The sequence below is a fragment of the Elephantulus edwardii genome, unplaced genomic scaffold, assembly GCF_000299155.1.
Source record: "Elephantulus edwardii isolate Elephantulus edwardi_28Jun2011 unplaced genomic scaffold, EleEdw1.0 scaffold00297, whole genome shotgun sequence".
In the NCBI taxonomy this organism is placed as follows: Eukaryota; Metazoa; Chordata; class Mammalia; order Macroscelidea; family Macroscelididae; genus Elephantulus; species Elephantulus edwardii.
The window spans coordinates 1,397,685-1,409,854 of NW_006400047.1; the positions used below are offsets into that span (position 1 = coordinate 1,397,685).

At 38.7% G+C, this 12,170-nt stretch overlaps 1 protein-coding gene and 1 pseudogene across 1 annotated transcript in view; one reads left to right on the top strand and one right to left on the bottom strand.

The window, feature by feature from the left end:
* LOC102847030 (chromosome unknown open reading frame, human C9orf84) overlaps positions 1-12,170 on the top strand; it is a 133,616-nt gene that overhangs the window by 101,690 nt on the left and 19,756 nt on the right. Inside the window, 1 exon segment of the mRNA XM_006900856.1 lies at positions 3,238-3,349. Coding sequence (XP_006900918.1) covers positions 3,238-3,349 — 112 coding nt within the window.
* Positions 7,692-9,005, bottom strand: LOC102871593 (annotated as a pseudogene).

The following is a 12,170-nucleotide window of genomic DNA, read 5'->3' on the forward strand; positions in this document are numbered from 1 at the left end:
AATTTATGTAGAATTGGTAACAGTTCTTCTTTAAATGTTTTATAAAATTCACTTGTAAAACCATCTGGTCCAGGGCTTTTCTTGGTTGGAAGAAAATTTAAAAAATTAAAAAAAAAAAAAGTCTATCTTTCCCAACTTAACTGATTTCATCTCCTCGTCAAAAATCAATTTACCATAGATAGATGGGCTGATTTCTGGGTTCTCAATTCTACTCCATTGATCTATATGTCTGTCATTGTACCAGCGCCATGCTATCTTGACCACCATGGCAGTGTAGTAGGATTTGAAATCAGGAAGTGAGATGCCGCCTAGCTTGTTTATCTTTATAAAGAGTGTTTTGCTTATTTGGGGTCTCTTTCCATTCCAAATTAAATTGGAGATTGCTTTTTCCATCTCATTGAATGAAATTGGTATTTGTATTGGGATTGCTTTGAATGTGTAGATTGCCTTTGGTGTATTGTCATTTTCACAATATCGAGTCTTCCTATCCAACTCCTGATTTTTTTTTATGGTTTCAATTGTTTTTCTGTTTTCCATTTCATTTATTTCTGCCCGAATTTTTATAATTTCAGGGATTTTTTGGAGGGTGTCAGGTTTTCTTGCTGTTCTTTTTCAGTTTGTTGAAGATATTGGTCTAGCCAGGCATCGGTTATTTTTTCTCCTGTCTTTTAATGTGTTTGATTAGTACTATAAATTGACCTCTAGTTACTGCTTTGGCTGTTTCCCAGGGGTTTTGGTAAGTTGTGTTTTCATTGTCATTTGTTTCAAGAAACTTTTTTCTTTCATTTTTTATTTCTTCTAGTGCTCACTTATGTTTAAGCAAGGTATTGTTCAGCTTCCAAATGAATAGGTTTTTTCTTCTTTATCCTTTTCTTACTAATTTCTGACTTTGTAGCATTGTGGTTTGAGAGGATGCTTTGTATTATTTCTATGCTTTGAATTTATTGATGCTTGCTTTGTGTCCTAAAATGTAATTTATTCTGGAAAACATTCCATGAACATTGGAGAAGATTTCCTGTGTTTTTGGGGGTGCCTGAAAATATCTATGAGATCAAGTTGGTTTATTACCTGTTTTAATTCTTCAGCATCTTTATTGAATTTCTTTCTGGAAGTTCTATCTTTTCTTGAGAATGGTATATTGAAGTCTCCAACTACTATAGTAGGCTATTTTTCAGTTTTGTTGACGTTTGTTTTATGTATTTTGCAGGTCTTTCATTTGGTGCCTAGATACTTTTTATTATTATATCTTCTTATTCTATTGACCCCTTAATCATTAAGTAGTGACCTTCCCTGTCCTTTCTGGTGGTTTTGCATTGAAATCTATTTTATCAGAAATTAATATCATCACTCTTGCTTTTTTCTGGTTGTTGTTTGTTTGGTATATTTTCCCCCACCCTTTTATTTTTAGTCTTTCTTTATCTTCATTTTTCACGTATGTCTCTTGTAGACAGTATATTAAATGGATTTTTTTATCCAATCTGCTACTCTTTTTCTCTTCAGTGGTGCATTTAAACCATTTACATTTGGTGTGATTATTGAGAGGCATGGTTTAGTTCAATCATTTTGTTGAGTTCTTTTTGGTGTTGTTGCTAGTTACTTTGATCTATCCTGTTTTCTGTGGCATCTCTGTAAGAAGAACATCTCTTAGTGTTTCCTGCAATGCTGGTCTTGTTTTTACAAATCATCTTAGGTTCTGTTTTTCTGGTAATATCTTGATTTCTCCATATTTGATGGACAATTTTGCTAGGTATAGTATTCTTGGTTGACAGTTGTACTCTTTTGAGTGTTCAATATTTGTCATTCCATTGTCTTCTTGCTTGCATGATTTCTGCTGAAAAATCGGCATTTAATCGTATTTGCTTTCCCTTATAGGTTACTCTTTGTTTCTCCCTTGCTGCTTTCAGAATTCTCTCCTTATCTTTGATTCTGGCAAGTTTGACTATGATATGTCTTAGTGTTTTTCTTTTGAGGTCTATTCTATATGGTGTTCTCTCAGCTTCTTGAATATGTATTCTCTCATTCTTTGTTATGCATGAGAAATTTTCTTCTAGTTCCTTTCTTCTAGTTTCTTTTCCACAACTTTCTTGGTGCTTTTCCTGCTTCTTCCTGTCTGGGTTTCAAATAATACACATGTTCTTTCTCTTGATGTTGTCCCACATTACTCTTAGGTGTTCTTTTTCCTTCCTTTTTGATTCTACTTTTTGTTCTAGCAGATCAGTGGTGATAATTCTATCTTCTGTCTCAGTGGTTCTGTGTTCCATCTCTTTTTTTCCCTGTTCATGTGACTCTACATCATGTTGACAGTATCTGAAACATTGGCCTTGATAATTTGGATTGTTATTTTTTGTTTTTCCAGAGCCTCTAATGCCTCATTTGTTTTATCTGCATTGTTTTGGAAATTTTAAAGCTCCTCTTGGTTTTTCCTTGTGGTGTCGTGTAATTCTTCAAGTTTGTCTTTAACCCATTTAAAATACTCTTTACAAAAGAAAACTGGTTCATCTTTCTCCTGTGGAGAACCTGATCCAAACCACTAACCTTTCCATTAGTAGCCAATGCTCTATTCACTATACCACTAGGACTGCTTGGATTCTTGTTAAGCGGTCCTTACATACTGTAAAATAGTACTATAAAATTTTAAGTTAATTGTTAAGCCTTAACTTTTCAGATCTAAGATCATATCAGCACTAAGCATTTAAAAAAATATAAAACACTACCATTGCACACAAGGAATTTTGGCTATTAGTTTACATATCGGAGAAGGATAATTTTGCTGTGAACTTTGTTAAAAAGAAGATCTATTGTGTGTGCTTTTATTTCTTATATCTTGACATTTTTAGGACATTCACAGGAAACTATAAGCTTATAAAATGTTGGCTAGGTTTAAGGACAAAGAAAAAATATTAAAAATAAAAATTTTGTCTTTTATTTAATAGTAAAACCTATTTTAGGTTTTATAAGTTATTAAGATGCTAGAATAAATTTGTCAAGAGATTTTTAATAGTTAATTTGTGCAGTAGGATTTAGTAGAGTGCCTATGGATAGATATATTTTTAGCTCAGTAAAAAATAAATGAATACATAATAATTTTACTCCCCAATAGTATAATGTAGAATGAGCTCATGTACTTAAAAACCATAATAACTCAAGTATTTTACTATGCAGAGGATAACACAGTATTTCTTAAAAATAATTTCTCAGCCATTTCATTATTTTACCTATGAATTTTGTGTTTTACAGTTATAATATCACACTAGTGGAGAGAAGCTGCAGTGAGTCATTGAAACTCTTTGGAGGTACAGATCATTATGTAGTAGTAACAGTTGATGAGTGTACTGCCATAGTTTTGCAGGTAAAGCTAAAACTAAAAAAATATTAACTGAAATAGATTTTTTCTTTTTATATTAATTTTAATGAAAGTTTACAGACACTTTGGATTTCATTCATTCATTGTTGCACTTTTCCCCCTTGCCCACCCCTAATTAGCTCTTTTCTTTGAAAAGTTAAAGAAAAATTCTTTCATTGTTATACAATCCCTCCCCCTCAAGCCGACTCCACTGTGCTGCTTTCATTCTGGATTCCTGTCATGAGAATAATTCCTAATCATATATCCCTTTTAGACAGAAAATTTCAAAAGGCAGTACGAGATGACAAGGTAAAATATTACAAGGAAATGTGCAAGAAGCTGGAGTCAGAAAATCAAAATGGCCGAACTCGCTCAGCATTTCTTAAGCTCAAAGAACAAATTCAAACCTCGAGGTGCTATAATCAAAGATGCTTAGGCAGAATATTAAATGATCCAGGAAGTATTAAAAGTCACTGTATTGAAAGGAATTGGAAGACACAGTATTGAAAGGAATTGGAAGACACAGAAGTATTAAATGAAACAACATATGAGCAAGAGCCTGTGGTGATGAAGGAAGAAGTCCAAGCTGCTTTGAAGGAAATAGCAAAAAATAAGGCCCCAGGAATAGATGGTATACCAATTGAAATATTTCAGCTAACAGATGCTGCCCTGAGCATGCTCACCAAGTTGTGCCAAGAAATCTGGAGAACCGCCACTTGGCTAACTGACTGGAAGAAAACTATATTTGTTCCCATTCCAAAGAAGGGTGACCCAGCAGTGTGGAAACTATAGAACAGTATCATTGATTTCACATGCAAGCAAGATTCTACTGAAGATTATCCAAACATGACTGGAACAACACATCAGCAGAGAACTGCCAGAAGTCCAGGCTGGGTTAAGAAGGGGTCGTGGTACTAGGGATATTGTAGCTGATGTTAGATGGATCTTAGCTGAAAGCAGGGAATACCAGAGGAATGTCTTATCTGTGCTTCATTGATTATGCAAAGGTGTTTGACTGTGTGGATCATAACAAACTGTGATTGACTCTGAGAAGAATGGGAATCCCAGACACTTGATCATGCTGATGCAAAATCTATACTTGGACCAAGAGGCAGTCATTGGAACAAAGCAAGGAAACACTACATGGTTCAAAATTGGGAAGGGCATATGCCAGGGAAGTGTCCTGTCTCCATACCTTTTCAACCTGTATACTGAACAGATTATCCAGGAGGCTCGGCTCTATGAGGAGAAATATGGCGCCAGGATTGGTGGAAGATCTGTTAACAGTCTGCATTATGCAGACAACACAATCCTGCTTGCTGAAACTGAGGAGGACCTGAAGCGCTTGCTGCAGAGGGTCAAGGACTGCAGCCTTCAGCATGGATTGAGGCTCGATGTCAAGAAGAAAAAGATTCTCGCCACTGGACCAGTTGGCAGCATCAGGATGGATGGTGAAGAGACTGATTATTGTTCACAGCTTTAGTTTGCTTGGCTTCACAGTCAACACTCTTGGCACCAGCAGCCAGAAAATTAAAGGACATATTACGATGAGAAAGTCTTCTGTTAGAGACCTCTCCAAAGTACTGAAGAGCAATGGTGTCTCTCTGGAGACTAAGGTGAATCTGATATAGGCCATGGTCTTTGCAGTCACTTTTTATGCATCAGAGAGTTGGACAATGACTAGAGAGGATAGAAGGAGAATTGAAACCTTTGAGCTGTGGTGCTGGAGAAGAGTATGGAGTGTACCATGGACTGCTAAGAAAACAAACAGATTCATCCTAGAGAGGGTTAAACTGGGCTGCTCCTTGGAGGCAAGGATTCTGATGCTTCGTCTGACATACTCTGGACATGTTGTAAGGAGGGACCTGGAGAGGGACACCATGCTTGGGAGGGTGGAGGGACAGCGCAGGAGGGGAAGACCCTCTATGAGGTGGACTGATTCAGTAACTGGGGTAATCAGGATGGGTGTATCAGAGACAGTGCGATTGGCACAAAACAGAGCAGGATTTAAGGCTGCTGTACATAGGGTTGCTAGGAGTCGCAAGTGACTCAACAGCACATAACAACAACAACAACATATCCCTTTTAAACAGTTGTCTCCCTCATCTGTTTCAATACAGTATACATTATTTATCCCCTCTTTCTCACTCTCCCCTCAACTCCTATGTCAGTCCTCTTTTAAAACAGTGGCATTATGCAGTATTTCTTTTTGTAACTGAGATATTTCACTCAGTGTAATGTCCTCCAAGGTCACTCATTTTGTATACTGTTTCACGAGTTCTTTGTTTTTCAATACAGCATAGTATTCCATTGTGTGAATACACCAGAGCCTCTCTGTGCATTCATTGATTGATGGGCACTTGGGTTGTTTCCAGCTCTTTGCTATTGTGAACAAAGCCACAGTAAACATGGGTGTGCATATATCTTCTTGAGTGGAAGTTATGGTTTCTTTAGGGTAAATTCCCAGTAGTGGAATTGCTGGGTCAAATGAAATTTCTATTTCCAACTTTTTGAGACAGCACCATACTGCCTTCCATAGTGGTTACACCATTTTACACTCCCACCAACAGTGAATAAGGGTTCCAGTTTCTCCACAACCTCGCCAGCATTTATTGCTTGCTGTTCTGTTAAATTTTGCTATTCTGACTGAGGTGAGATGATATCTCATAGTTGTTTTAATTTGCATCTTTCTTAGAGCTAGGGATTTTGAACATTTCTTCATGTGTTTGTTAGCCATCTGAATGTCTTCTTTGGTGAAGTGTCTGTTTATATCCTGTGCCCATTTTTTTATTGGATTATTTACCTTTATCTTGTTGTGGTGCTCAAGTAAAGTCTGGATATAAGTCCCTTATCTGATATGTCATTACCAAATACTTTTCCCCAGTCTGTGGCTTCCCTTTTTACCCTGTTGAAGAAGTTTTTGGATGTGATAGGGATTTGATTCTTAGAAGGTTTTGTTCATCTATTTTATCCTCTCCTGGCTGTTGATATATTAGGATGTTTGGAAGATTGATTAGGACTTCTGGAGTTCTTCCAAGCTTTTCCTTAATGAAGCTTATAGTCCTTGGTTTTAGTCCTGGGTCCATGGTCCACTTTTAGTTGGACTTTAAAAAACAACAACACCAAAACATGAAACAACACTAATTCTTTTATTTCTTTTAAATTTAAAGAAACTTCTATTATAATTTGTGTTAAATATTATTTTCAAAACCCCCAAAACATAATTTGGGAATGACATTTTTCTCCCCTCACTCAAAATCATGACATTCATAGAATATATCCTTGTTGACTGACAAGAAGTTACATTTACTTAACCTGCTATTTGCTATCTCAGGCATTAATCCTACCAAATATTCAATGATTCAATTCCACAAAGATAAGCGAATCTATTCTCTCAGGAGTAACATTTTCAAGTATAAGAGACTTCCCGATACTTGAATTTTCCCTTATTATCCTTCACAAATAGCAACCTTTAATGTGGACATTGACATGCTTATGACCTCTGCCCACCCCTACTCTTAGCCTATCTTTTTATAAACAGTTTTAATGATTTCTTTTTTATTTGAGTGAAGGTTTATAATCACATTGGATTTTCATCCATTCATAGACATTTTGTTTATAACATTAATTGTGTTGTTGTTATATCATATGTGACTTATCTACAATACCTTTGAATTCTGGTCTATCCTGAGCCAATCTCACTGTCTCTGACACACTTGCCCCTATTGCCCCAGTTGCTGTGTCAATCCATCGCATCTGAGGTCTTCCTCTCTTGCGCTGTCCGTCCACCTTTCCAAGTATGATGTCCTTCTCCAAGGACTGGTCCCTCCTGGCCACGTGCCCAAAGTATGTAAGATGGAGCTTCAAATTCCTAGCCTTCAATGAGCAGCCTGATTTCACTCTTTCCAAAATAGACCTATTTGTTTTCTTGGTGGTCTATGGTCATGTTCAATACTCATCTCCAACTCCACAACTCAAAGGCATTGTATAGATTAATTAAATTAATTCATTGCAATGTCTAATTAAAAAAAGATTTCCTCTACAAGTAAAGAATTTTTAAAGTACGTAAATTACGCTTACAGGACCTGATTAAAAGGCTGAGGATGATATTTTACTTTAGAATGTGCGTATGCACACACTCACACACACATGCACACACGTGAGCAACACTTCAATGCAGACACTACTACTTTAGGTTACATTACACAGCATACTGCAGGCTCATACTGAGTAAGAACCAAGCTGGTCCTGGGAGACACTGGGAGTGGAAGGTGTCTGCGTTAGAGTAGTCTTAACTGCATCTGCAGGAACCTCCTGTCTGTCTCCATCCCAACGCCCATGACTGTTCTCAGAAAGACAAGATGGTCTTGTGGATGATCTCTACGGCCTCCTGGATCTCGTCCTCCTTGATCACCAGTGGAGCTGCCAGCCAGATGATATCACCGTGGATCAGCTTGACCAGAAGTCCATTGTCTTGAAGCAGAAGACACACCTTCCAAGCATTGTAATCTTTGCCTTCTTTAATGACCGTGGCATTCAGTAACCCTTTTCCTTGTAGAGCAGTAACCACATCAGAAAGCAGCTTCATGTGTTCACGTCTCAAGAGGGCACCCATTCTGTCTGCTTTTTCAGTCAGATTCTCCTCCTCCAAAACCTCAAGGGCTGTGATGGCCACGCGGCAGCTGAGGGGGTTCCTGCCGTAGGTAGAGCTGTGCTCCCCAGGTTTGATGGAGAGCATGACCTCGTTATCACACGGCACCGCAGAGACAGGGTAGAATCCCCCAGAGAGGGCCTCACCAAGCAGGATCACATAGGGCCTCACATCTTCATAACTGACAGCCAGCCACCAGCCAGTTTTGGCTAAGCCCATCTGGATCTCATCAATGATGAAAAGAACCTGGTGCTGGGTGCAGAGTTCCTGCACACCCCTGAGGTAGTCCTGGTCCAGGATGATGATGTCCACTTCACACTGGATGGGCCCCACCGTGAATGCAGCCACAGTGGGGTCCTGGAGAGCTTGCTCGAGGGCAGGCAGGTCATTGTAGGGGATGATTTCAAACCTGGCATGAATGGTCTGAATCCATCATAGCTGGTTGGGTCTGTGTAACTGAAGATGGCAGAGATTGTTCACCCCAAAATTTCCAGCTGCAAAAATATCTTCACTTTGTACTTGGGCATGCCCTTGACTGTGTAAGCCGCCCACTTCCAAGTAAGTTTGCAGGCTGTCTCTCTGGCCTCCATGCCTGTACTCATAGGGAGCACTTTGTAGTAATTGAAAAGCTTAGTGATGTACTCTTAGTATTCTCCAGGCACATTATTGTAGAAAGGCCTAGAGGTTAAAGTCAGCTTCTCTTCCTGCTGCTTCAGGGCATCCATGATCTTCGGGTGGCAGTGACCCTGGTTGACAGCACTGTAAGCACTCAGGAAGTCAAAGTACTTCCTTCCTTCCACATCCCAGACATAATTCCCTTTTACTTTCTCCAGGGCTATGAGTCTCAGAGGGTGGTAGTTGTATGCACCATATTCCCATTCAAAAATGTAGTCAGAGGATGGAAGGCCTTAGACTTTTTTTAGTGGCGATGTTAACAGCAAAAGACGCTGAAGAATGAAGCCCCTGGGGAAGCAGAGACACAGTCTGTGATTGGGCCACTTTGGAAAGCATCATGTCCTTCAAGGAGCAAGGCTATCGGGCTTTCTTCCCATGGTTCATCATGTCCTTCAAGGAGCAAGACTACCAAGCTTTCTTCCCATGGTTCAGGCTTGAATAAGAATATTTAACTTGGGAGTCAAGGCCCAACTTCAGAGGATCCAGCAGGTCCTGACCTGTGGAAGGGAGTCAGCACCAGGATGTCCACTGAGTGGCAGAGGATTGCTCGTCACCTTTGAGTTGATTTTTGTGTATGGAGTGAGGTGTGGATCTTGCTTGAGTTTTCTACAGATAGTTTTCCCATTTTGCCAGCACCATTTGTTAAAAAGGCTGTCATTTCCCCACTTAACTGAATTTATCTGCTTGTCAAAAATTAGTCGACCCTATGGTCAGATGGTAGAAGGGATGATTTCTGGTTTCTCAATTATATTCTGTTGCTCTATGTGTCTGTCATTGTACTGGTACCATACTGTCTTGACCACCAAGGCAGTTTAGTAGGATTTAAAATCAGGGAGTGAGATGCCTCCTATCTTGTTTCTCTTTTTAAGGAATGTTTTGCTTATTCAGGGCCTCTTTCCATTGTAAATGAAATTGGAGATTGCCTTTTCCATCTCATTGAAGAATAGAATTTATATTGGGATTGCATTGAATGTGTAAATTGTCTTTGCTAGTATTGTCATTTTCACAATATTGAGTCTTCCTGAGCAAGGCATATTCTTCCACTTCTCCAGGTTTCTTTGTTTCTTGTAGTAATGTTTTGTAATTTTCTTTGAATAGATCCTTTGTGCTTCTTGTTAGATTTACTCCCCAGTATTTAATCTTGTGATTAGCTGTTTTGAAGGATATTGTTTTTCTTAGGTCCAGTTCTGAACTGCAATATATTTTAAACAGATCACTATGTAATTATTTTTAACTTTTCTATAGAGATCTTTTTTCTTTATGGAACTCTGGTGGCCTAGTGGCAAGAAGCAGCACTGCAATACTGAAGCCATCCGCTGCTCTGCCGCAGGATAGGCAATCTCCTCCCATGTGATTAACTGCCTCTGAAAACCAGCTGGAGGGTCACCTATGGGTTGGTTCCAATTCCATGGCACACAAAAAAAAACAGAGAGTGTCACTATAATTTATTAGCTATTTGTACAAAATGTTGTATAACCATAACCTGTTGCTGTCAATTCAGTTCTGATTCTCAGAGATCCTATGGAACTGAGTAGTTTTGCCCCGTAGGATTTTCCTAGGCTGTAATCTCAGGGAAACAGACTGTTACAGTTCTCTCCTGCAGAGTGGCTGGTGTGTTCAAACTACTGACCTTTCAGCTACCAGTCAAGCAAATGGACCATAAATTCTAAAATCATAACTTTGGATAATTGGTATTGCCAAACTTATTTAATGTCTTAAAATTTTTAACATATTATAAAATGACATGGTAAATATTGAATCTTTATTAGTGTATCAACCTATTTTTACTATATTTATAGAATAATTATAATGTAAAAACCTGCTGTCTCTGAAAACCTCCTAGAGGGTCAGTAATGGATTGGTTTCAACTCAACAAAACACAACAAAAACCAATTGTCTCTAGGAGCTCTAGTTGTAAGGAACTGTGCTGACAATACAAAAGCAGGTGGTTCAAATCCATTAGCTTCTTCACAGGAGAAAAGTGAGCACTCTCCTTCAGTGTGATTTACCACCTCTGAAAACCCAAGCTTAATAGAGAGTCATCTGTTGAGTAGGTTCCAACTCACTGGCACATAATAATAACAGCTATTGTCTTTTTATATTAAGTTTTAAAATTACTTTATATTAAACTATTGTCTCTTTAAACATAAGCAATTTACCTAATTCCTCTTTCCATCAAATGAGTTCAAGCTGTATAGTCACTGTTTATAGTTTTAAAAGTATTTGCAAAGAATAAATAATTGTTTGTATGGAAAAAAATGAAAAATCACTGTTTCTTAAAAAGATAGTATATTGATTTATTATAGCAGTGATGGTTCAGTAGTTAAAATCTTTACTTCAGTAGGAGACACTGGTTTTGTTTTGTGTTTTTTTTTTTTCAGTTCTTGCACAGTGCACTTATCTATCAGTAGAGGCTGTGATGTTAATGTTGCTATGATGTCGAACAGATTTCAGTAGAGCTTCCAGACTGAGACAGACGAGGAGGAAAGGCTTGTGTTCTTCTTCCAAAAACAATTAATGATAGAACAAAGATGGCAATAGTCAAGCCCTTTTATGCATGGGTCTCTATGAGTCAATGGTTAGCTTTATGGCAGGTTAAATTAGAATTGTTTCTGATTAAACTTGTTTCTGGAAGAAACAGAAACACTCTCAAAAATTCATTTAGAGTATATAACTTCTTGACTTAATCTCTATATGCTTGCTACATTGGAGTTATGGTTGTTGTTAGGGCCTGTCGAGTCATAGACAACTCATAGCGACCCTATGAACAAAAGACCCGAGCACAAGTCATAGAGTTTCCAGAGGCAAGCCATTTTGGAAGAGGATACCACTCCTGCTTCCAAGCTTGTTTTAATTGGGAAGCTCCACCAAACACTGTCCACCATGGGTAACCATTATCGCATTTGGCACATCAGTGTCACAGTATTTAGCATGTTGTTGTTGTTGTTATATGCCATCGAGTCACTTGCGACTCATAGCAACCCCAAGTACAACACCTCTAAACTCTGCTCTGTCCTGTGCCAATCGCACTGTCTCTGACACACCCGTCCCGATTACCCCAACCACTGAATCAATCCACCTCATAGGGGGCCTTCCCCTTCTGCGCTGTCCCTCCATCCTACCAAGCGTGATGTCCCTGTCCAAGGACCTGTCCCTCCTTGCAACATGTCCAGAGTATGTCAGACGGAGCCTTAGAATCCTTGCCTCCAAGGAGCAGCCTGGTTTGACCCTATTCAGGATGAATCTGTTTGTTTTCCTAGCAGTCCACTGTACCCTCAATACTCTTCTCCAGCACCATGGCTCAAAGGCATCAATTCTTCTTTCATCCTCCTTAGTCATTGTTCAACTCTCTGATGCATAACAAGTGATAGCAAAGACCATGGCCTGTATCAGATGCACCTTAGTCTCCAAAGAGACACCATTACTCTTCAGTATTTTGGAGAGGTCCCTAACAGCAGACTCTCCCATGGCAATACGTCTTCTAATTTCCTGGCTGCTGGT